The sequence below is a fragment of the Chiloscyllium plagiosum genome, unplaced genomic scaffold (genome assembly GCF_037043375.1).
Source record: "Chiloscyllium plagiosum isolate Xiang-an unplaced genomic scaffold, Cpla_swu_hap1 HiC_scaffold_10, whole genome shotgun sequence".
NCBI classification, from domain to species: domain Eukaryota; kingdom Metazoa; phylum Chordata; class Chondrichthyes; order Orectolobiformes; family Hemiscylliidae; genus Chiloscyllium; species Chiloscyllium plagiosum.
The window spans coordinates 100,803,372-100,829,445 of NW_028270148.1; the positions used below are offsets into that span (position 1 = coordinate 100,803,372).

Genomic DNA, 26,074 nt, shown 5'->3' on the forward strand with positions numbered 1-26,074 from the left:
AATTTCCTGTCTGCTCAAAAACCTGGACGATAAGTCTAGATCCATTCAAGAAGAAAATAGAGGCCTCCAAAATGAAATGGTGAAGTCGTTTGCTAACAATTCAATATAGGGACGGTAAGATAAGTGGTGTCTGTAATTGCTACAGCAAATAGAATGCAAGCAGCAACATCTGGAAGAAACAATATCAGTATTTCAGCTATTTCGTCAGTGCTGAAAATTTATAGATATCTGTCCTGTGGGCAAAATGGAAGGCAGCAGAAAGAGATGCTGTTTGATGATATGAATATTATAGAGCTTACAGTGGATATAACAGGATGGCGTAAGATTGAGATACCACAACCAGCAGAAACTCTGGTCAGAGTAATGGCAGGCAGCAGCACCTGTACAAGAGCCATCTGATAGTGAGCTAAGTCTACTAACACCTTCATAAGACTGAACAGATCAGAAATAAAGCAAAGGTCACTGCGTCCCACAGCCTTCTCTTCATCTCCAGCCTGTTCAGTCCCTTGGAAGTTGAAAAGCACTTTTAATGCTTGTGTTGTTCAGGTACTTTGCATTTCCAGTATATCCATTAATTCTTAACAACATAACTTTTTTTTTTGAACTTGTGAGCATGAGAGCCCAGGTGTGATCAGGCCCTGCGAGCTGCTGACAGATGTACCTATCTATCAGAAAGCCCTCAGACAGCCAGGACATGGGTCAAGACATCGCAACAGGAAGAGGCGCTTCATCCCCTCTCTTCAAGCCTATTTCACAGGTCTCACCTTAAACCAGTGTCGTAGAGCGCTGGGCACTGGCCTTTTTCACCTTGCCTTACTGGTTGACTGTTACAATACAGTCAAGTCCCACCAGAGAGAGGCTACACAGAATCTAGGCTGACAGTGGACAGACGGAGTGCTGCATTGACGGAGGAGCCTTCTTTTAGGTGAAATATTATTCAGATATCCCTTCCGCCCTCTCAAGTAAATATAAAAAGGTCCTACGGCAATATTTCCAAAATTATCTTTGCCCAGTGTTATGGACCAGACCAGACCCTCTCAAAATATATTAAGGAGGTAACCTAGATCCTAATTTTTCCTTATTTTAAAGGGAAATATCAAGTGCTGAGTTTCAGCTGCAGTTCCATTTGTCAAACTACTTGATGTTAAGCGAAACACAATTTATTCAAACACTACGGTTAACATACAACCAAAGAAAGAAGGACTTGGAATAACTTAAAATAATAATATTTATAGTTAAGTATTACTACTTAACTATTCCAACAGATTGTTTCACATGTAGTTCCCCAATCCAGAAGGAAAGAACATTAAAAGACAATTCTGAGAGAGAGAGAGAGAGAGAGAGAGAGAGAAAATTTAGCAGACCGGAAAGATTCACTGCTTTCAAACCCTGCTGACACCCAACAATTGCTGAAAGCCAACAAAAAAATCTTGGATCTGTGAGAGCTTAACCACACCCATTCAGGCAGCTTCTATTGTTCCAACTTTTTAACAAAACCCAAGGCCTCACAAGTTGTTTATCTTCTCATTGACTGCACATCACCTTTCCCCCAATCTCACTCTAAACGAAACCAGGTCAAAACAAACCTCTTAAAGCCACAGCATCATCATACCAGTGTCCTGTCAAATATTTATCTTCAAATGTACATCATCAAACAGGTTCTCTGGTCTTGATGCATTGCTGTTTTGAGGATGCTGACTTGTTTGCATATTCCCTACTAGACAGCAGTGACCATGAAAATGTTTTGGTGCCCGTAAAACATTTCAGGAGGTCCCAAATGACACTATATAAATGCAAATTTTTTTTTAAGCATACCAAATTCAATAGTCATCAATTATCCCACTTCTGTCAGAACTAAGTTAACTAGGCTAGAGGGAAACGGTTATTAATGACAATAGATTTATGTCACTGTGATGTACAAAGGTACTTTGAGTTATTTTACCTGTGCAATGGTGGCATGAAGAGTGATAATCTTCCCTTTCTCAATCAGTTTCTGCAACTTTTTGCTATGAAGAATATCATCCAGATAAATCCAGAGACCCTCCAGAATTTCATCTCCAAACTGTAGCTTTTTACTGTAATAGCCAGTCAATGCACGACTTACCCAATCCACTAAAACCTTTGTGTTTGAAAGAAAATGAAGTAGATTAGTACTTTTTAAAAAATCCTCCCAGAAATTTGGTTTCCATTTAGAAGGTAAGTCGGCAGATATATTAAAAATAACACCGTGAAATTGTGTACTTTGTACAAGATTTTAAACACCCTGGAGATGGATATTTATGCCACTTATAATTTCTTTTCTTACTCTGGGGAAGAGGTCTGAAGAGGTACTCAGCAGACAAAAAGAACTCTTCACTGAGCTTTATTCTTTCATAGGAACATAGAAACAGGAGTAAGCCATTCAGCCTTTTGAACCTGTTCTGCCATTCAGTAAGATTATGGCTGATCTGTGGCCCAACTCCATATACCTACCTTTGGCCCATAACCCTTAACACCTTAGCTTAACAAAATTTTGTCTATCTCAGATTTAAAACTAACAACTGATCCAGCATCTACTACTTTTTGTGGAACAGAGTTCCAAACATCTATCATCCTTTGAGTGTAGCTGTGCTTCCTAACATCTCTCCTGAATGATCTGGCCCTAATTCTCAGACCTTGTCTTTTCCTGTTCATATCTACAGGCATTTGATTAAATCACCCCTTAACACTCTAAAGTGTAGAGAAAACAGGCCTAATTCATATAATCTCTCCTCATAACTTAGCCCTTGAAGTCCAGGTATCATTCTTGAAAACCTAAGTTATACACCCTCCAAGGCCAATACAACCTTCCAAAAGTGTTGGATGTAGGTTTGCTTGCTGAGCTGAAAGATTGGTTTTCAGACATTTTGTCACCAAATTAGGTAACCTCTTCAGTGAGCCTCCGAATGAAGCATTGGTAGTGTAGCCCACTTTCTATTTATACGTTTGAGTTTCCTTGGGTTACCCAACTCAAACATATAAACAGAAAGCAGGCTACATCACCAGTGTTTCATCCGGAGGCTCACTGAAGGAGTTACCTTGTACGGTGACGAAACATCTGAAAACGAACCTTCCAGCTCAGTGAGCAAACCTACATCCAGAACCTCAACCTGAGCTACAAATCTTCTCAAAACTCGTGTTGCCCTGATCTGCTCAGAGTACTCCAAGGGAGTTATACCATATCCCTAATTGCTCTTTATTGCATGACCATTTCAGAGGGCAAACAAAAGTCAACCATATTGCTGAGTCTGCAGTCACATGTAGGCCACACTGATAAGGATGGTAGATTTGTTTCCTTATAAGTAAATCAGTGAACCCAATGGATTTCTACAATAAGTAACGGTCATTGTCATGGTCACCATTACTGCACTTAGCTTTAAGTTCCAGATGAATTGGTTGAATTTCAATTCCGCAAATTGTCATGGTGGGAATTGAACTTGCCTCCTCAGAACATTAGTTGTGTCCTCTGCATTACTAGTCATATGCTTGTACCACCATCTCCCACTCACAGAACATAGCTTGGTCTGATCAGATTGTTGAGGCCGGATCTGAACTCATGTTTAATAAAGCAACATCTGACCAATCACCACATACTCTCACTTACATGTATGTGCTTTTACCCTAAAAATACCCAATCACATTAAAATATTTTGCTCATTAGCTTCCTCTCTGCAAATAATTACAACTGACGGGACAGTAACACAGTGGCAATGTCACTGAACTAACAAATCCAGAGACTCGGGGATTAAAAATAAGGACGAAAATTTTGAAACCAAATTAACATAGAGTCAAAAAGAGTTTACCAAATGCACACACCTGCTCCTTGTTGGGCAGAAAACACTGGTGAGAAATCCAGGCAAATCGAGCCAGTTTTAGCTTGTCTTCCCATGGGGTCTTTGCACTCTTTAGCTTTAAATGAATCCCAGAATAAATTGTAGCCATGATCTGAAAACGAAAGAACAACCTTTAAAGATTTAACATCGACACAGCTGCCCAGTGATTTAATGCTGACTCCCAACATGAATTATCACGTGTCTATTTTACTGATGGTTAGTATTGAAGCCTTTTGGTCAGAGGTTTGCGGATTCAAGTCCCAGTCCAAGACTTCAGCACAAAGTACAAGTCGACAGTGCCGGTGTTGCATCTTCTCCAGGACCCTTTCAAAGCCAGAGAGGATGGGCAATAAATGCTGGCCTTATCAACAACATTCACATCCCAATAACAAATCAGATAAAAATTGCCATCTTTCAGCTGAAATGTTGAACTGAGGACCTGTTGCCTCCTTGGGTGGAGGAAACATTCCCATACATCTATTTGGATTCTTCCTTTAAACTGTGTGCCAACAGTGTTACATACAGATTCCCCATATCTCTACATAACGAGAAACAATTTTCTATAACTCTATATATAGTTTAGATAAACTCCCATACACATAGATTGAGGAGCACATAACCTTACATATTTCGATACAGAATATTTCATAATCCTATATAATCAGGTAGAGTCTCATTTCCCTATATATACACTGAGTATCCCAGAGCTCTGGTTGCCAAGTATCCAATACAGTTCTCCAGGTTGATTATAACCTCACTGCGAAGCCTCTTCCAAGGATGCCCATCTCGAAGATGTTCTCCTCCCTCTACAAGGATCCACACATTCCTGATGAAAAGCTCATGCTCGAAAAGCAACTCTCCTGCTTCTCGGATGCTGCTTGACCGGCTGTGCTTTTCTTGCACTACACTTTTGACAAGTATCCAATACAGCTAATTTATTATGTCCTTCCATAGAGACACGTATCTCACAGTGCTACATATTTACATAGTATGCCAAATTCGATATGTATAGTTAAGTGTTCCAGATTCCTCTGTATGTTAGAGTACACGCCTATATATATAATGAAAGCCTCCTAGTCATATCATGAGGTTTAACTGATTTACATACATGCAGTCCCAAGGTTGTGAATAGGTTCTCTTCTCAAGCCAATTTGCAAGTCAATTTGTACCGAATTGAAACGCAATGCAGGACATTATAAAATAGCCTTTCGTAAGTCCAGGGAATGTTTGTATGTTGAACCTTTAAAATTATACCCTGTATGAGATTGTGTTCACAAAAGTACGAGCATTCATAAGTCAAACATTTGTAAACTGGGGGACCTTCTGTAGTTACACCTGTTCTGGACTCCCTCACAAGCGCAAACAATTTAAGGGTGGCATGGTGGCTCAGTGGTTAGCACTGCTGGCTCACAGCACAAGGGTCCCAGGTTCGATTCCAGCCTCGGGCGACTGTCTGTGTGGGAGTTTGCACATTCTCCCCGTGTCTCCGTGGGTTTCCTCCGGGTGCTCCGGTTTCCTCCCACAGTCCAAAGATGTGCAGGTCATGTGAATTGGCAATGCTACATTGCCCATAGTGTTAGGTGCATTAGTCAGAGGGAAATGGGTCTGGATGGGTTACTCTTTCGAGGGTCGGTGTGGACTGGTTGGGCCGAAGGGCCTGTTTCCACACTGTAGGGAAATCTAATCTAATCTAATTTAAAACGTTGCTAATTTAAGACACTTTAAAATGTTAAAAGTTAGCACACAGCATTCTTTTTGCCAGGGAAAGAGCTCCAGGCTGTTCAGTCTCATGGAAGTTAAAAAAAACCCTGAATCTATGGTGCTGACAGACAAGTACCTGTCTACCAGAAGGTCTCTCCATCTTTGCTGCCAGATCATACTTCCCCAGCCAGGTCATCCCACGTTTACCACAGGACATGCTGAGACAGAGAAAGAGGCCACTCAGACAGCTGAATGACTCAGATTCTGCATGTCCACTTACAGCATGCACCACATACAGTTATAATGTCCCACACCGCCACATGTATCTTAACACAATGACTCTGAATACTACATAAATGCCATAAGAAAATCATAAGACACTGGAACAGAGGTCAGCCATTCAGCGCATCAAGTCAACTCCAGCATTTAATGAAATGACTGGTAATTCTGAACTCCACTTTCCTGCCTTATCCTCATAAACTTTAGATTCCTTTCGTGATTAGAAAACTGTTGATCTCAGCCTTGAATAGACTTCATGATCAAGCCTCGACAGGCCTCTGCAATAAAGAATTCCACAGATTCGCCATCCTCAGAGAGAAAAAAAAGTCTTCATCTTAAATAGGTGATCCCTTATTCTGAGATAATGTCCTCTGGTCCTACACTCTCTGTGGTGAAACGGTTAAAAATTATGTCCCAATACATGTGTGAATCTAACCGGAATGGAGGTGTTGCTTAGTCCCGTGTGAATCTTATTACACACCTCCCCGTGTGAATCTTCTTATCTGTATGTAACCAGAATGGAATGTGTTTTTTAGCCTTGCTCTGCTGTTCACATGAATGTTTATATCTGGAAAAGAGTATATCAGCTGGAAAAGTCTCCAGTTCGGTGAGTCTGCTCCGGGGTTACGTTTAACCGCCGAGCGTGGGTTGTTGGCAACCGCTCTACGAGAACTGACGGCTCCCAGTTCCGGTAACATGTAGAGTGAGTATAAGCCAGACCCGTTGGTTGTGGCGACGCTGCGGGGAATAAAATGCCCATATTCTAGCAGACTCGCCTCTTGGTCGTTTGTTCTGTGTCAGACTACTCTCCTACGAACCTGACCTTGAGAATTTTTTAAAACACTCTCTCACAAGAGGAAATAACCTCTCAGCATCTGCCCCATCAAGCCCCCCCAAGAATCTTATATATTTCAATAAAGTCTCCTCCTGTCGTCCCATTTCTGCCTCAGCAGAAGCAAACTGCTCATAGACACAGCGTAGTTTTATCTCCTTCGTCTTTATTCCAGGCCCCGGAGGGAGAGAGGACGATCGCCTGCATGCACAGTGACATTAAATCTCGGTCTACTTTCGAACAGCAGTTTCTTAATGAATTATATAGTCATTTACAGGGAGGAGCATCCAGATAAGGCAACATACATATTGATTGGGTGACCGTTACAATCAGCAAATATCAAAAGTAAAGATTAAACCATCTGCTGTTACACAATGAATGTTCTTAACCTTGTTAACTGGCTTCACATATTGAATATTTTTCACCTTGTTAACTGACTTTACATACTGATTGCTTCTTCATCTTGTTAAAAGGCTCTACCTAATGAATGCTTTTCCACTACCCTTGCTTCCAGCATCTCATTGTTTAGATTAGATTAGATTACCTACAGTGTGGAAACAGGCCCTTCGGCCCAACAAGTCCACACCGGCCCTCCGAAGAGCAACCCACCCAGACCCACTTCCCTCTAACCTGTGTATCTAGCACAATGGGCAATTTAGCATGGCCAATTCACCTAACCTGCACATCTTTGGACTGTGGGAGGAAACCGGAGCACCCAGAGGAAACCCACGCAGACACGGGAAGAATGTGCAAACTCCACACAGACAGTTGCCCGAGGCTGGAATCGAACCTGGGACCCTGGTGCTGTGAGGCAGCAGCGCTAACCACTGAGCACCGTGCCGCCAAGTTCCTATCTGATCCGAGTCATGCTCGCTGAACCTTTTGTCGCACAAAAACTTCACTCTTTCCCTATTTGCTCATACCTTACACACATTCTCACTCCCATTCCTCTAAACTCCAATGAATACAAGTCCAACTTATTTCCCCTCTCATACAACAATCCCTCCATACCTAGAAACAATCCAGTGAACTTTCTCTGGACTGCCTCCAATGCTGATATACCTGTCTCTAGATAAAGGGACCAAAACTGTGCACAGTGTCCTCGAGTGTAGTCTGACTAATGTCTTGTATAGTTTTAGCAAGATTCTGCTATTGAAATACTCCATGCTGTCTATATAGATAAACATAATGATATAGACTACATATACATACATAAGATGCACTGTACAATCCCAATATGGACAGTTACATACACTCTGCCCAATCCCTATATCAACAGATTTCCAGTAACACTTTATTAGTGTTCCAGACTCCTATACATACATATATTATATATATATATACACATAAGAGTGTCTGACATGCCTCTATGTAGTTATATACACTCTCTCCAACCCCTATATATCTACAGTTCTATATTTATCGTTAGTGTTCCAAATTTCTATGTTGAGAAAACATATTGCTTCACATGCCTATAGTAGTTACATACACTTCCTCATTCCTATATATTTACATATAGGAAGCTCTGCAGACTTACATCTGTAGTTAGTGTAAACATGTAGGTGGTCTGATTTGTAAATCTGCAGACAACATGTGGAGTTTTGGATAGTAGGTAGGTTGTCAACAGGTACAGCAGGATATAGATCAGTTAGAAAGTTGAGCAGAGAAATGGAGATGGAGTTTAATATAGACAAGTTTGTGGTGATGTATTTTGGGAGGTCAAACACAACAGGAAAGCATTCAGTAAATAGCAGGACTCTTGTGAACATTGATATACAGAGGGATATTGGAGTGGAAGTCTATAGTTCCCCGAAAGTGGCAACACTAGTGGATAAGGTAGTAAAGAAGGCATACAGCATACTTGCCTTCATTGGTCAGGGCACTGAGTATAAAAATTGACAAATCATGTTGCAGCTGTATGAAACCTTAGTTTGGCCACTTTTGGACTAATGTGTGCAGTTCTGGTTACTACAGGAAGGATGTGGATTGCTGTGGAAAGGGTGCTAAGGAGGTTTTCCCGAGATGTTGCCTAGATTGGAGTGTATCAGTTCTCAGGAGAGGCTGGAGAAACTTGTTAGTGTTTTCATAAGAGCCTGGGAGGCTGAGGGGCGAACTGCTGGAAGTATATAAAATTATGAGAGGCAGGGATTGGCTGGATAGTTGGAGTCTTTTTGCCAGGATGGAAATGTCAAATACTAGGGAGCACAGGTTTAAAGTGAAATGGGAGAAGTTTAAAGAAGACATGTGAGCAAAGCTTTTTTAGGTGGGGGAAGTAGGTGCCAGCAATGTACTGCCAGGGGAGGGAGTAGAGAAAAAAAGAGAACCTGCAGATATTAGAATCCAAAGTAGACAAGCAGGAGGCTGGAAGATCACAGCAAGCCAGGCAGCACCAGGGGGGTGGAGAAGTTAATGTTCCGGGTATAACCCTTCTTCAGGTGGTAGAAACAGATGTGATAGCAATGTTGAACAGGCATTTAGACAGACACATGAGGAGAAGGAATCTAGATTAGAGTGGTGCTGGGAAAGCACAGCAGGTCAGGCAGCATCCGAGGAGAAGGAAAATTGACGTTTCGGGCAAAAGCCCTTCATCAGGAATGAAGTGCCTACATGAATAGAAGGATATACACTATGTGCAGGCAGATAGAATAGCATCATGGCCAATGCAAACACAGTGGGTTGAAGGGCCTGTTCCTGTGCTGTACTTTTCCATATATATATTCCATATCTATAATTACCAAGTGTTCCAGATGCCTTTATCTATGACAATGCAGTTATATCGATTCCCCATGCCTTATGCATTTGCAGTTGTTCAACTTCACAAACCCATATCTATAGTTATCCAGTGTTCCAGACTCTTATATCCAGACTAATTTCCCATATGCCTATATGCAGTTATATACAGTCCCCCATCCCTTATACATTTATACATGTAAGTCTCTGGGGTGAATTAGCATTTGCAGAATTGTAATTGCAGATACATTCTATTTTGTTCAAAAAGCACACAATCTGCAGGCAGTCAATCCATATAACATTTTATAAATTCCTGCTTTGTAAATAGAACCAGTCTGACTCAAGACTTGAATACAGACAGATTCTAGCCTCACACCTTTAATACATTGTCTGAGCTGAGATGTCATTTTTTTAATAAAACCTTAAGTTATCTCGAGATTGTGATTTGAAAGACATTCTGGGATTTACATTTTAATGAACCAATATCTGCAACCCATTCTAAAAGATGAAAGACTTAACAGCAATCTAGATTTGTTCAATATATTGTTTCAATTGCATGACACTGTGATCTTTTGCTACAAATTCTGTATTTTATGATCCTACCCCACCAGCTACCTGATGAAGGAGCAACGCTTCAAAAACTAGTGTTTCCAAATAAACCTGTAGAACTATAACCTGATCATAGAGTCATTGTGTTGTTTGATCTTTAACTTTGCAAAAGTGAGTGCTGCAGATGCTGGAGATTAGAGTCAAGAGTGTGCTGCTGGAAAAGCACAGCAAATCAGGCGGCATCCAAAGAGCAGGAAAATCTACGTTTCGGGCAAAAGCCCTTCATCGGGAGTCCTGATGAAGGGCTTTTGTCCAAAGAGTCTATTTTCCTGCTCCTCGGATACTGCCTGACCTGCTGTGCTTTTCCAGCAGCACACTCCTGATTTTTAACTTTGTCCAGCCCAGTCCAACACCGGCTCCTCCACAGCACATTTAGGTTACAACCTCCCTATAGTCACCCAGTGTTCCAGACTCCTAAAAATGACAGTGTCTCACATGTCTATATGTAATCATATACATTCCCCCACCCCTTGCACAATTACAGTTGTACAACCTCCCAGACCTCTATCTATAGTTAAGAGTGTTCCAAACTCCTGTACAGTATAGAATATAGTGTCCCACATGCCTCTATATATAATATAGTTTATATATATCCCTGATCCAATATATATTTACAGTTTACCAGCTCCCAGACCCATATCTATAGGGTTCCAGTACCTATATAAATATATACCATGAATATTTAGTCAGACAGACTCACGTTCACAGTCAGACCCCTCCAGCTCCAGGCTGTGCTGCACCACGTGCCCCCTGCAGCACCATGTGACCCCCGAACCCTCTGCCCTTTCACCCCTGACCGCCCCCCTCCCCCGCAGCCAATCAACGTGAAGCCGAGCGGAGGCGCCAAAGCGGCGGCGCCGTGACGGGAGGCCCCGAGCCCCGGGCCTGGAGGCCAGCGCGAAGCCGAGGATAGCCTGAGGCCTAGGCCCCGCTTCCTGTCACCTCCCCCCCCCCTCACCCCCCGTGCTGTAGGAGCGAGGCCGTCATGCAGTAAGTTCACCGGGATCGGGGGGCCGGGCCTGCCATCGCCCGTAGTGTTAGTGCATTAGTCCGGGGGTAACTACGGGGGGAGGGGTCAGTGTGGACCTGTTGGGCCGAAGGGCCTGTTTCCACATTGTGTCGGGATTATAATTCTAAAGGAGCCGGGCTCGGGTAAAGAATCACCCCCCCCCCCCCCCCCCAACCGAAACATCCTTATCCCCTGAAGGACACCCCCCCCCCCCCATCCCCTGAAACTGCCAGCCCTCATTCCCCAGCCCTGTCCCCATCACTCTCTCTCATTCCCCCATCTCCTCCACCCCCCCCATCTCTTTCCCCATCTCTCCTTACTGTTACTATCCTTCAAGTCATTCCCCCTCTACCACCCACCCCAGCCTGAACCATCTCCCTCCACGACCCAAACCTATCAACTCCCCTCCTCCACACCCTTGCACAGTGACAGAAAGTACCAGTTTCAGTTGACTCTAGAGCTTCAAACAAGAACTTTGTTTTGAGACTATGAGCAGCTCAGGATATTCGTGACTGAAGGAATGCTAATGATATCACAGTAGCCTGCCAAATATCACTGGAATAAAGATGCTGTGATAAAAAGCAAATTACTGTGAATGGTGAAAATCTAAAGCAAACATTACAAAATGTTAACTCTATTTCCCTCTCCACTGCTGCTGCCAGTCCTACTGAGTTTCAACAACATTTTCCGTGTTAGTTATAAAAGATACTGTGCTTCATTGATTGCATTTTGTGTTGATGATTAGACCATGAAGCGAGTACGTACAGAACAGATTCAGACTGCAGTGGCTCTCTACCTCCGAAGAAGACAATATGTTGACTCTGATGGAGCCCTGAAGCAAGGACCCAAGTTTTCTCAGACTGCAGAAGAAATGGCAACTAACTTAACAGGTACGTCAGAGATCAAATCGAGCAACAACATGAATCATTGCATCTATTTTAGTGACCAGGTGTCAGTATCAAGCTGGTCAGAGTAAAGCTCCTCATTTGACATGTAGATAAAGTGAAATTAAGTGAATGTATCTACTCTGTCTTAAATATACTCCATTACCTGGCCTCCATATCCTTCTGTGGCAATAATTCCATGCACTCGCCACTTTCTGGCTGAAGAAGTTTCTCTATTTCTGTTACTAAGGCCGTGCCCTCGGATTGTAGTCTCTCCTACCAATGGAAACATCTTCCCAGTGTCTTCTCTGTTCAGGTCATTCAGTTTTCTTTGAGTTTCAATTAAATTCCCCCTTATCCTTCTAAACTCCATTTGAGTATAGACCCAGAGTCCTCGAACGTTCCTCGTGTTAAGCTTTTCATTCCTGAGACCATTTTCATGAACCTCCTCTGAACACGCTCCAGGGCCAGTACATCCTTCCTAAGATATGGGGCCTAAAACAGTGCCTCAGAAGTATAAACCTGCTTTTATATTCAAATCACCTCAAAATAAATGCCATCACTACCTTTCTGACTCAATCTACAAGTTTACTTTGAGAGAACCCTGGACTATAACTCTCAAGACTCTTTGCATTTCAGATTTCTGAATTTTCTCCCCATTTAGAAAATAGTCTCTGTCTCTATTCTTCCTACCTAAGTGCATAACCTCACGCTTTCCCACATTGAGCTCCATCTCCCACTTCTTTGCCTCCCTCCTAACTTGTCGAAATCCTACTGCAGCCTTCCTACCTCCTCAATGCTACCTCTCCCTCTCCCTATCTGTGTATCGTCTGCAAATATAGCCAGAATGCCCTCCGTTTCTTCATCCAAATTGTTAATGTATAAAGTGAAAAGTTGTGGTCCAAACACTGAGCCTTGAGGAACACCACCTGTCATCGGCTGCCATCCTGAAAAAAACCCTTTTATCCCCACACTCTGCTTTCTGCCAGACAGCCAAACCACTATCTGTGATAGCACCTTGCCTCTAACACCATGGGCCCTTATCTTACTCAGTAGCCTCTTGCGCGGTACCTTGTCAAAGGCCTTCTTGAAGTCCAGGTAGATAACGTCCATTGGCTCTCCTTGGTCAAACCTGCTCCTTCCTGCCTCAAAGAAGTCCAGCAGATTTGTCAGTCATGACCTCCCCTTGATGAAACTATGCTGTCTTTGCCCTATTTTATCACACACTGCCATGTATTTCAAAGTCTCATCCATCACAATGGATTACAGGATCTTAACCCACGATTGTGATTAGGCTAATTGGTCTGTAATTTTCTATCTTTTGCTTTACTCTCTTTTTAAACATGGGTGTCATGTTCAAGATTTTCCAGTCCTCTGGAACCCTCCCTGATTCTAGCGATTCCTGAAAGATCACCACTAACACTTCCACTGTCTCTTCAGCTACCTCCTTTAGAATGCTGGGGTGTAGTCCGTCTGGTCCAGATGATTTATCCACCTTCAGGCCATTCAGTTTTCTAGCACCTTCTCCTTGGTGATGGCCACCACACTCAGTTCTGCCCCTTCACTCTCTTGAATTTTTGAGATACTATTCGTGTCTTCCACCGTGAAGACTGACATGAAGTAATTATTCAGTTCCTCAACCATTTCCTTGTTCCCTATGACTCTCTCTCCAGCATCATTTTCCAGCACCCCAATGTCCACCTTTGCCTATCTTTTGCCCTTTACATGTCGAAAGAAACTCTTACGGTCTTTCTATATATTACTGGCGAGCTTACCCTCATTTAATCTTCTCCTTCCTTAATTCTTTCTTTTATTACCCTTTGGTCTTTGTAAGCTTCCCAATCCTCTGGTTTCCCATTGCCCTTTGCTGCATAAGCTTTCTCTTTTGTTTTTATGCTATCCCTGACTTCGCTAGTCAGCCATGGTTTCCTCTCTGTCCCTGTACCATGCTTCTTTCTCCTCAGGATCTCTGCTGTGTCTCCTGAATTATACCTAGAAACTCCTGCCATTGCTGTTCTACTGTCTTTCCTGCTAGGCTCCTCTCCCGGTCAATCCTGCTCAGCTTCTCCCTCATGCCTCTGTAATTGCCTTTATTCAGCTGTAATACTGTTACCTCTGATTCTATCTTCTCCCTCTCAAATTACAGAGTAAATTCAACCATATCATGATCACTGCCTCTTCAGCGTTCCTTCACCTTAAGCTCCCTTATCAAGTCTGCGTCATTGTACAGCACTAAATCCAGTATTGCTTGTTCCCTAGTGGGCTCCACCACAAGCTGCTCCAAAAAGCTATCCCGTAGACATTCCACAAATTCTTTTTCTTGCAATCCATTACCAAGCTGATTTTCCCAGATCCCTGATATCTTTAATATCTAAAAATCTATCAATCAATTCCTGTCAGTGACTGGGCCTCCATAGTTCTCTGGGGTAGAAATTTAAATAATTACCAAGGGCCTGTATAACTGCTGTAATCTGTCATGTCTTGGAACCATCTGCCACATTTAAAGCAAGGTCTGTAGGGAAGAGTAGCAATCGGACCAGCTTACTTTGATTCAGGGTACCTCTTGTGCAGGCAGAGTGAAAACAAATGTCATGGCAATGTAGTCAGAGGGAATAGATACACTATGCAGCAAGGAGCATGATTCACCAAATTGAAGTGCTGAGTCTCAAGGGCAATAATTTCTGATTTGTTACCTAAGCCATGTGCTAATTGTCAGAGGGCACATAGGATGAGGAGAATGCGTGAGGCACTGGCATCAGTACTGAAGCAAGTGAGGCCTGTACAGCTGGGGCAATATATACCTGAACCACTGGGGCCAGTGTTCTGGCAAACCATAGAACTAGAGAAGTAGGGAGTGATTTAAACTGAATAATGTGGGTGAGGGATCAAGCTTGGGGTAGACATTGCAATTGAAGGGGTACAGCCATTGCAGGAGAGCAAATAGTAATTTGGGAAATGAAAGTCAGAGAATGATGGAAAAGAACAGAGAAAATAGACCGAAGCATATGCCAATAGTCAAAGATGGATGTCACCAAGATGCACAAGAGTCAAACCAAAAGACCTGTAACTGAATGCATGTTACTGATAACACATTCACTGGATTATTTGCATACATTGAAGTGAATAAATATGATCTGATAGATGTTAGAGATATGGTTGCACACTGACAGCTGATAGCTGCTAAGTCCCTAAACTCTAAGATTTGTTTCCTCGACCTCTTTGACTTTCTTTCCTTCTTTAAGACCCTTCTTACAGACCGACATCTTTGACCAAAATCTTAGCTATCCGCCCTAATAGCTTTACTTTTGGACTCTGTGACGAATTTTGTTTACTGACTTTCCTGTGAAATGCCTTGGATTGTTTTGCTACATTAATAGCTCTGTATAAATGTAAGTTGTTGCTATTTTTATGGTTATCCAGTTTCTTTTACATTCGCCCCATCATTTGACAGCATGCGGGAGAAGAGATGACAACTGGTTTTATTGCATCTTTGTAGATGTGTGACAAGAAACCTAAATCCCAGTTAGGCATGTCACGAACAGCTATTGTGCAGATGCTTGTTTGGATTCTGGGAGACCAACATCTGTGTGACAAATTTTTGCACTTCCACAATATTGCAGGTGTCTTAGAGGTAGAATGATATGTTCAAATATGATGTGATAAGGCAAGATTTAAAATGCATAGGATGGGGAAAGAAACTGCAGGGCATGGGCACAATTGAAATGTGAAGCTTATTCAAGAAACAGCTACTGCGGGTCCTTGATAAATATGTACTTGTCAGGCAGGGAGGAAATGGTCAAGCGAGAGAGCTGTGGTTTACTAAAGAAGTTGAATCTCTTGTCAAAGCGAAAAAGAAGGCTTATGTTAGGATGAGATGTGAAGGCTCAGTTAGGGGGCTTGAGAGTTATAGGTTAGCCAGGAAAGACCTAAAGAGAGAGCTAAGAAGAGCCAGGAGGGGACATGAGAAGTTGTTGGCAGGTAGGATCAAGGAAAACCCTAAGGCTTTCTATATGTGTATCAGGAATAAAAGCATGACTAGAGTAAGATTAGGGCCAATCAAGGATAGTAATGGGAAGCTGTCTGTGGAGTCCAAGGAAATAGGGGGAGCTCTAAGTGAACATTTTTCGTCAATATTCACAAAGGAAAAAGACAAAATTGTCGAGAATACTGAGATACAGTCTGCTAGACGAGACGGGAGAGAGTTTGCAAGGAGAGGTGTTAGTAATTCTGCAAAGTGTGATAATAGATAAGTCCCCGGGTCAGGTGGGATTTATCCTAGGATTCTCTGGGAAGCCAGGGAGGAGATTGCAGAACCTTTGGCTTTGATCTTTATGTCGTCATTGTCTACAGGAATGGTGCTAGAAGACTGGAAGATAGCAAATGTTCTCCCTTTGTTTAAGAAGGGGAGTAGAGACGACCCTGGTAATTATAGACCTGTGAACCTTACTTCGGTTGTGGGTAAAGTGTTGGGAAGAATTACACAAGAGAAGGTTTATAATCATCTAGAAAGGAATAATTTGATTAGGGATAGTCAACACAATTTTGTGAAAGGCAGGTTGTGCCTTACAAACCTTATTGAGTGCTTTGAGAAGGTGACCAAACAGATGGATGGATGTAAAGCCATTGATGTAGTGTATATGGATTTCAATAAGGCATTTGATGAGGTTCCCCACGATAGGCTATTGCAGAAAATATGGAGGCATGGGATTGGGGGTGATTTTGCGGTTTGGATCATAAATTGGCTAGCTAAAGAAGAGAGGGTGGTGGTTAATGGGAAATGTTCATCCTGGAGTTCAGTTACTAGTGGTGTACCACAAGGATCTGTTTTGGGGCCACTGCTATTTGTCATTTTTATAAATGACCTGGATGTGGACGTAGAAGGATGGGTTAGTAAATTTGTGGATGATACTAAGGTTGGTACAGTTGTGGATACATTTGAAGGCTGTTGCAAGTTACAGAGGGACATAGATAAGCTGCAGAGCTGGGCTGAGAGGTGGCAAATGGAGTTTAATGCAGAAAAGTGTCAGGTAATTTACTCTGAAGGAGCAACAGGGCAGAGTACTGGGTTAATGGTAAGATTCTTGGTAGTGCAGATGAGCAGAGAGATCTCGGTGTCCATGTACATGGATCCCTGAAAGTTGCCAATCAGAAAGTATATGGTGTGTTCGCTTTTATTCGTAGAGGGATTGAGTTTCAGGACTACGAGGTCATGCTGCAGCTGTACAAAACTCTGGTGCGGCCGCACTTGGAGTATTGTGTGCAGTTATGGTCACTGCATTATAGGAAGGATATGGAAGCAGTTCAGAGGAGATTTACTAAGCTGAAGCCTGGTATGGAGGGAAGGTCTTATGAGGAAAGACTGAGGGACTTGAGGCTGTTTTTGTTAGAAGAAGATTGCAAAGTGACTTAATTGAGACATATAATATAATCAGAGGGTTAGATAGGGTGGACAGTGAGAGCCTTCTTCCTCAGATGGTGATGGCTAGTACGAGAGGACGTAGCTTTAAATTGAGTGATAGGTACAGGACAGATGTCAGAGGTAGTTTCTTTACTCTGAGAGTAGTAGGGCCTGGAATGCCCCGCCTACAACACTAGTAGAATTTCTAACTTTTAAGGCATTTAAATTAAGGCATTGGAGAAACATACGGTTGATAGTGGAATCGTGTAGGATAGATGGACTTCAGTTTTGTTCCACAGGTCGGCACCACATCGAGGTCCTTAATCTTCACTTTTGGGGCTAACTAGCTGTATAAAACCAGCTATTGTAAGAGTCAGTTTACAAATGCATCAGCGTTAAAAATAAAATACATGGGAGCTGGCTGAAGCTTTTTGAAAAATACTAATTAACTCGTGATAACTAAATCAACACCAATTGTTCCAATTGAACGGTTGCAACTCCCAAAGAAATGGTTGTGGGAGCTCTCTATAATACAGAATTTGATTGTGTTCTTTTTAAAAGCATATTTCTATTTGAAATTAAGTTAAGTTGAGGAGTCACATATGACTTTAATGTGGTCTGCAATCCGAATTTTATTTGAGCATTTGAAAGAAAGTTAATACCGTGAAATGCAAGACAATATTTGAATATTGTAATTATATATACATTATCATTATGAACCAGGGAAATGGCCTCATTCCTCTGGGCTTCAAAAGCAAGCGTAAGTTGTTAACAAAGATTTTAATTGAATTGAATTAGTTAATATTATGTGCAAGTGGAAGCTGCATTTGGATTGCATGTGTCGTTCATATCAGAGTTAAATCTACCCATACTCATGGGATAGAAATTTCTTTGCCACCTGTACCCATTTCCCATGGATAAAAATCACAATAAAAGAGACAGTGAAGCTAAAAATAGCTACTGAATAGTATTAAACAAGAGGTAAGAGAAAGGATTTTTATAAATTTGACTAAATGTATATGTTGCTGCTTGTACAAACCCCAACAGGTTATAATGGCTTGGTGCTTAGAGTCATGAGTCCAAATTGGATCATGACATGTTGATTCTGTAAGTCTGGTCATTTTGTAAAACAGCAACTGTTTACTACAGTTCTTCACAGAAGGGACCCTGCACGCCCAGCTGATCTGATAACCTATGTGTGAGCCAGTTCCACACAATGTGGTTGAATCATAATCCTACAAGTACAAGTGTGTATTACATACGGACTTTCCATTGTCTCCCATATTTCAAGACAGGCAATTTTAGTACTGGAACAAACATTATGCATTATGGCATTTAAAATATTCCTGTGGTAAGTAGAATGTTGGACCATTGCAAAAGATTGCTTGAGTGTATTCAAGGGACCTCTAACTGTTCCAGTAATATGATTTTTGTTCTGCCAAATCTTCATATTGAAGCTTTCAGAGCACATTTTGGTAATTGAGCATATCAAAATGTTTTGTTATGGAGCAGACCAGACCCCCTGCAAATATATCAAGGGATACTCATTTAGTATCTCCTCCATTTTCTGTGGCTCCACACAAAGGCCGCCTTGCTGACCTTTGAGGGGCCCTATTCAAGGGGGAGGATCCAGTTGTTGTGGTCCACGTTGGTACCAACAACATAGGCAAGACTAGGGTGGAGGACCTGTTTGAGCATTACGAAGCACTAGGCAGGAAATTGAAGCACAGGTCCTCAAGGGTCATAATCTCCGGATTACTGCCCGAGCCACGTGCCAATTGGCATAGGGACAAGAAAATTAGGCAAGTAAACACGTGGCTAAGGGATTGGTGTGGGAAAGAGGGATTCCACTTCATGGGGCATTGGCATCAGTTTTGGAACAGGGGGGATCTGTACCGTTGGGACGGTCTCCACCTGAACCGATCAGGTACCAATGTTCTAGCGAAGAGGATAAATAGGGTGGTCAGTAGGACTTTAAACTTCTGAGTTGGGGGGAAGGGAAAGTGAAAGCGACAGGGAGTATGGAGGTAAATGGCAAGATAAGCAGCAGGATAGCATGTTTCCAGGCGGATTTAAAATTGAGGCAGACTGAGAATGCAGTAAAAAGCAAGGATAACTTAGGATATATGACTTCCAACATCTCTAATGATAAGGAAATTAGCATTAAGGCACTTTACCTGAATGCTCGTAGCATTCATAACAAAGCCGATGAACTAATGGCACAGATAATAGTGAATGATTATGATGTAGTAGGCATCACAGAGACTTGGTTACAGGGGGGTCAGGACTGGCAGTTAAACCTCCATGGTTTTTCAACTTATCGAAAAGACAGAGAGGTGGGCAGAGGGGGTGGGGTTGCCTTGTTAGTTAAGAACAAAATTAAATCGATGGTATTGAATGACATAGCGTCAGATGATGTGGAGTCTGTGTGGGTGGAATTGAGGAACCACAAAGGCAAAAAAAACATAATTGGAGTTGTGTATAGACCTCCTAACAGTGGTCAGGACCAGGGACGCAACATGTACCGGGAAATAGAGAAGGCATGTCAGAAAGGCAAGGTTACATTGATCATGGGAGACTTCAATATGCAGGTGGACTGGGTAAATAATGTTGCTAGTGGATCTAAAGAAAGGGAATTCATGGAATGCTTACAGGATGGCTTTTTGGAACAGCTTGTCATGGAGCCCACAAGAGAGCAGGCTATTCTGGACCTAGTGCTTTGCAATGAACCAGCCTCTATAAAAGATCTTAAAGTAAGGGAACCCTTAGGAAGTAGCGACCATAATATGGTAGAGTTCAGTCTGGAGTTTGAAAGGGAGAAGGCAAAATCGGATGTAATGGTGTTACAGTTGAATAAAGGTAATTATGAGGGCATGAGAGAGGAACTGACTAAAATAGACTGGAAGCAGAGGCTAACCGGGAAGACAGTAGAGCAAAAATGGCAGGAGTTTGTAGGTATAATTGAGGACACTGTACAGAGGTTCATTCCCAAGAAAAGAAAGATTAACCGGGGAGGGATTAGACAACCTTGGCTGACGAAGGAAGTCAGGAAATGTATTAAAGAAAAAGAGAGATCCTATAAAGTGGCTAAGAACAGTGGGAAATCAGAAGATTGGGAAGGATACAAAAGCAAACAGAGGATAACAAAGAGTGTAATAAGAAATGAGAGGATCAAATATGAAGGTAGGCTAGCCAGTAATATTAGAAATAATAGTAAAAGTTTCTTTCAGTACATAAGAAACAAACGACAGGCAAAAGTAGACATTGGGCCAGTTCAAACTGATGCAGGAAGCTTAGTGATGGGAGATAAGGAAATAGCAGGAGAACTTAACAAGTACTTTGCATCAGTTTTCACAGTGGAAGACATGAGTAATATCCCAAAAATTAAAGGGTGTCACGGGGCTGAGTTGAGTATGGTTGCCATTACGAAAGAGATAGTGCTAGAAAAGTTAAAAAGTCTTAAAATTGATAAATCTCCTGGCCCCGATGGGATACACCCTAGAGTTCTGAGAGAGGTGGCTGAGGAAATAGCAGAGGCATTGGTTGAGATCTTTCAAGAGTCACTGGAGTCAGGAAAGGTCCCGGATGATTGGAAAATGGCTGTTGTAACCCCCTTGTTCAAGAAAGGATCAAGGCAAAAGATGGAAAATTATAGGCCAATCAGCTTAACCTCGGTTGTTGGTAAAATTCTAGAATCCATCATTCAGGATAAGGTTTCTAAATTCTTGGAAGAGCAGAGTCTGATTAGAACAAGTCAACATGGATTTAGTAAAGGGAGGTCATGCCTGACAAACCTGTTGGAATTTTTTGAAGAGGTAACAAGTAGGTTAGACCAGGGAAACCCAGTGGATGTGGTCTATCTAGACTTTCAAAAGGCCTTTGATAAGGTGCCACACGGGAGGCTGCTGAGCAAGGTGAGGGCCCATGGTGTTCGAGGTGAGCTGCTGGGATGGATTGAGGATTGGCTGTCTAACAGAAGGCAGAGAGTTGGGATAAAAGGTTCTTTTTCAGAATGGCAGCCGGTGACGAGCGGTGTCCTGCAGGGTTCGGTGCTGGGGCCACAGCTGTTCGCATTATATATTAATGATTTGGATGAGGGAACCGGGGGCATTCTAGCGAAGTTTGCCGATGATACGAAGTTAGGTGGACAGGCAGGTAGTACTGAGGAAGTGGGGAGGCTACAGAAGGATCTAGACAGGTTGGGAGAGTGGTCCAGGAAATGGCTGATGGAATTTAACGTGAGCAAGTGCGAGGTCTTGCATTTGGCAAAAAGAATAAAAGCATAGACTACTTTCTAAATGGTGAGAAAATTAATAAAGCCAAAGCACAAAGGGATCTGGGAGTGCTAGTCGAGGATTCTCTAAAGGTAAACGTGCAGGTTGAGTCCGTGATTAAGAAAGCGAATGCAATGTTGTCTCTTATCTCAAGAGGGTTGGAATATAAAAGCAGAGATGTACTACTAAGACTTTATAAAGCTCTGGTTAGGCCCCATTTGGAGTACTGTGTCCAGTTTTGGTCCCCACACCTCAGGGAGGACATACTGGCACTGGAACGTGTCCAGCGGAGATTCACACGGATGATCCCTGGAATGACAGGTCTAACATATGAGGAACGGCTGAGGATACTGGGATTGTATTCGTTGGAGTTTAGAAGATTAAGGGGAGACTTAATAGAGACGTACAAAATAATACATGGCTTGGAAAAGGTGGATGCTAGGAAATTGTTTCCGTTAGACGAGGAGACTAGGACCCGTGGACACAGCCTTAGAATTAGAGGGGGTCATTTCAGAACAGAAATGCGGAGACATTTCTTCAGCCAGAGAGTGGTGGGCCTGTGGAATTCATTGCCACGGAGTGCAGTGGAAGCCGGGACGCTAAATGTCTTCAAGGCCGAGATTGATAGATTCTTGTTGTCTAGAGGAATTAAGGGCTACAGGGAGAACGCTGGTAAGTGGAGCTGAAATGCGCATCAGCCATGATTGAATGGCGGAGTGGACTCGATGGGCCGAATGGCCTTACTTCCACTCCTATGTCTTATGGTCTTATTCTCTCCCTAGTTACCCTTTACCGCCTTTGCTGTTTGAATTCATGTATCGTTGGACATCGGAGTGCATCTGGGAAAATTAACAAACTGTGAAATTCACAACTAATCTTGGAGGAACTGTTGGGCGAAGTTCACAACATAGAATTAGATAAGTTAATTGTTGTTTTAAGTCTATCCAAGAGAAAGGCTGCAGTAGTGAGTATAGTGGATTCTTTCTTGATTATATGTTTTTGGAGATAAGTCTCTTGATTAAACTTAAAATATAAGCCAAAACTATTAATTTAACCTGGTGCAGTGTTTTGTAGAGGAATAAGACGGTGTTATTTTCTAGGTCTGTAGATTGTGAAGGAGCAAAAATGGCCTTTGCAGTGAGATGTACTTCTTGTCAGATGTGGAAGTTTAAAGAGTTTAAGGGTTACTGCGGATCATATCTGCCATAAATGCTGTTGGATGCGAATCATGTCAGATCAAGTGGATCATTTGGAGAGACAGATAGAAGCGATGAGGAATTTGCAACAGCAACAGTATGTGATGGATGGCAGTTATAGGAAGGGAGAAAAGTCTCAGATACAGTCACATAGATGGGTTAACTCCAGGAAGGGTGAGGGAGGTCGGCACCGAGGACAGGAGTCTTTTGTGGATATACCATTTCAAACAGGTATGCTGTTTTGGAAAACGTAGGGGGTGATGGATTCTCAGGGGAACGTAGCACAAACAGCCAAGTTTCTGGTATTGAGACTGGCTCTAATGCAACGAGGGGTACGTCGGCTTCCAAGAGATCAATTGTGTTAGGGGATTCTGTAGTCAGAGGTGCAGATAAACGTTTCTGTGGCCAGCAGAGAAAAAGCAGAATGGTGTGCTGTTTCCCTGGTGGCAGGATCAAGGATGTCTCAGAGAGGGTGCAGGATGTTCTCACGGGGGAGAGGGGACAGCAAGAGATCATTGTCCACATTGGAACCAATGACATTGGAAGGGAAACATTTGAGACTCTGAAGGGAGATTAGAGAGAGTTAGGCAGAAATTTAAAAAGGAGGTCCTCAAGGATAGTAATATCTGGATTATTCCCAGTGCTACGAGCTAGTGAGGGAAGGAATAGGAGGACAGAGCAGATGAATGCATGGCTGGGGAGCTGGTGTTTGGGAGAAGGATTCATATTTTTGGATCATTAGAATCTCTTTTGGGGTAGAAGTGACCTGTACAAGGAGGACGGATTGCACCTAAATTGGAAGGGGATTAATATACTGGAAATTTGCTAGAACTGCTTGGGAGGATTTAAACTAGTAAGGTGGGGGGGGGGTGGGACCAAGGGAGATAGTGAGGAAAGAGATCGATCTGAAACGGGTACAGCTGATTAGATTAGATTACTTACAGTGTGGAAACAGGCCCTTCGGCCCAACAAGTCCACACCGACCCGCCGAAGCGTAACCCACCCATACCCCTACATTTACCCCTTTTAACCTAACACTACGGGCAATTTAGCATGGCCAATTCACCTGACCCGCACATCTTTGTGACTGTGGGAGGAAACCGGAGCACCCGGAGGAAACCCACGCAGACACTGGGAGAATGTGCAAACTCCACATAGTCAGTCGCCTGAGTCGGGAATTGAACCCGGGTCTCTGGTGCTGTGAGGCAGCAGTGCTAACCACTGTGCTACCGTGCCGCCCACACTTCTGAGAACAGAAGTGAGTCAAACAGTCAGGGCAGGCAGGGACAAGGTAGGACTAATAAATTAAACTGCATTTATTTCAATGCAAGGAGCCTAACAGGGAAGGCAGATGAACTCAGGGCATGGTTAGTAACATGGGACTGGGCTATCATAGCAATTATGGAGACATGGCTCAGGGATGGGCAGGACTGGCAGCTTAATGTTCCAGGATACAAATGCTACAGGAAGGATAGAAAGGGAGGCAAGAGAGGAGGGGGAGTGGCATTTTTGATAAGGGATAGCATTACAGCTGTGCTGAGGGAAGATATTCCCGGAAATACATCCAGGGAAGTTATTTGGGTGGAACTGAGAAATAAGAAAGGGATGATCACCTTATTGGGATTGTATTATAGATCCCTCAATAGTCAGAGGGAAATTGAGAAACAAACTTGTAAGGAGATCTCCGCTATCTGTAAGAATAATAGGGTAGTTATGGTCGGGGATTTTAACTTTCCAAACATCGACTGGGCCTGCCATTGTGTTAAAGGTTTAGATGGAGAGGAATTTGTTAAGTGTGTACAAGACAATTTTCTGATTCAGTATGTGGATGTACCTACTAGAGAAGGTGCAAAACTTGACCTACTCTTGGGAAATAAGGCAGGGCAGGGGACTGAGGTGTAAGTGGGAGAGCACTTTGGGGCCAGTGACCATAATTCTACTGGTTTTAAAATAGTGATGGAAAAGGATAGACCAGATCTAAAAGTTGAAGTTCTAAATTGGAGGACGGCCAATTTTGACGGTATTAGGCAAGAACTTTCGAAAGCTGATTGGGGGCAGATGTTCGCAGGTAAAGGGATGGCTGGAAAATGGGAAGCCTTCAGAAATGAGATAACCAGAATCCAGAGAAAGTATATTCCTGTCAGGGTGAAAGGGAAGGCTGGTGGGTATAGGGAATGCTGGATGACTAAAGAAATTGAGGGTTTGGTTAAGAAAAAGAAGGAAGCATATGTCAGGTACAGACAGGATAGATCGAGTGAATCCTGAGAAGAGTATAAAGGAAGTAGGAGTATACTTAAGAGGGAAATCGGGAGGGCAAAACGGGGACATGAGATAGCTTTGGCAAATAGAATTAAGGAGAATCAAAAGGGTTTTTACAAATATATTGAGGACAAAAAGGTAACTAGGGAGAGAATACGGCCCCTCAAAGATTAGCAAGGCGGCCTTTGTGTGGAGCCGCAGAAAACGGGGGAGATACTAAATGAATATTTTGCATCAGTATTTACTGTGGAAAAGGATATGGAAGATATAGACTGTAGGGAAATAGATGGTGACATCTTGCAAAATGTCCAGATTGCAGAGGAGGAACTGCTGGATGTCTTGAAACGGTTAAAATTGGATAAATCCCCAGGACCTGATCAGGTGTACCCGAGAACTCTGTGCGAAGCTAGAGAAGTGATTGCTGGGCCTCTTGCTGAGGCATTTGTATCATCGATAGTCACAGGTGAGGTGCCGGAAGACTGGAGGTTGGCAAATGTGGTGCCACTGTTTAAGAAGTGCGGTAAAGACAAGTCAGGGAACTATAAACCGGTGAGCCTGACCTTGGTGGTGTGCAAGTTGTTGGAGGGAATCCTGAGGGACAGGATGTACATGTATTTGGAAAGGCAAGGACTGATTCAGGATCGTCAACATGGCTTTGTGTGTGGGAAATCATGTCTCACAAACTTAATTGAGTTTTTTGAAGAAGTAACAAAGAAGATTAATGAGGGCAGAGCAGTAGATGTGATCTATATGGACTTGAGTAAGGCGTTTGACAAGGTTCCCCATGGGAGACTGATTAGCAAGGTTAGAGTTCATGGAATAAAGGGAGAACTAGCCATTTGGATACAGAACTGGCTCGAAGGTAGAAGACAGAGGGTTGTGGTGGAGGGTTATTTTTCAGACTGGAGGCCTGTGACCAGTGGAGTGCCACAAGGATCGGTGCTGGGCCCTCTACTTTTTGTCATTTACATAAATGATTTGGATGCGAGCATAAGAGGTACAGTTAGTAAGTTTGCAGATTACACCAAAATTGGAGGTGTAGTGGACAGCGA

General features: G+C 42.8%; 2 protein-coding genes across 2 annotated transcripts in view; one reads left to right on the plus strand and one right to left on the minus strand.

Annotated features, from left to right (window-relative positions):
• urb2 (URB2 ribosome biogenesis homolog) overlaps positions 1 to 10,750 on the minus strand; it is a 35,064-nt gene extending 24,314 nt beyond the window's left edge. The window contains exons 1-3 of the mRNA XM_043696514.2: positions 10,703 to 10,750; positions 3,835 to 3,963; positions 1,943 to 2,119 (exon numbers count right to left, since the gene is read on the minus strand). Of these exons, the coding sequence (XP_043552449.2) occupies positions 1,943 to 2,119; positions 3,835 to 3,960 (303 nt within the window). The 5' untranslated portion in view covers positions 3,961 to 3,963; positions 10,703 to 10,750. The remainder of the gene's footprint in view (positions 1 to 1,942; positions 2,120 to 3,834; positions 3,964 to 10,702) is intronic.
• Positions 10,751 to 10,854: 104 nt separating this feature from the next.
• taf5l (TAF5-like RNA polymerase II, p300/CBP-associated factor (PCAF)-associated factor) overlaps positions 10,855 to 26,074 on the plus strand; it is a 34,931-nt gene continuing 19,711 nt past the window's right edge. Inside the window, exons 1-2 of the mRNA XM_043696516.2 lie at positions 10,855 to 10,992; positions 11,757 to 11,901. Coding sequence (XP_043552451.1) covers positions 11,760 to 11,901 — 142 coding nt within the window. The 5' untranslated portion in view covers positions 10,855 to 10,992; positions 11,757 to 11,759. The remainder of the gene's footprint in view (positions 10,993 to 11,756; positions 11,902 to 26,074) is intronic.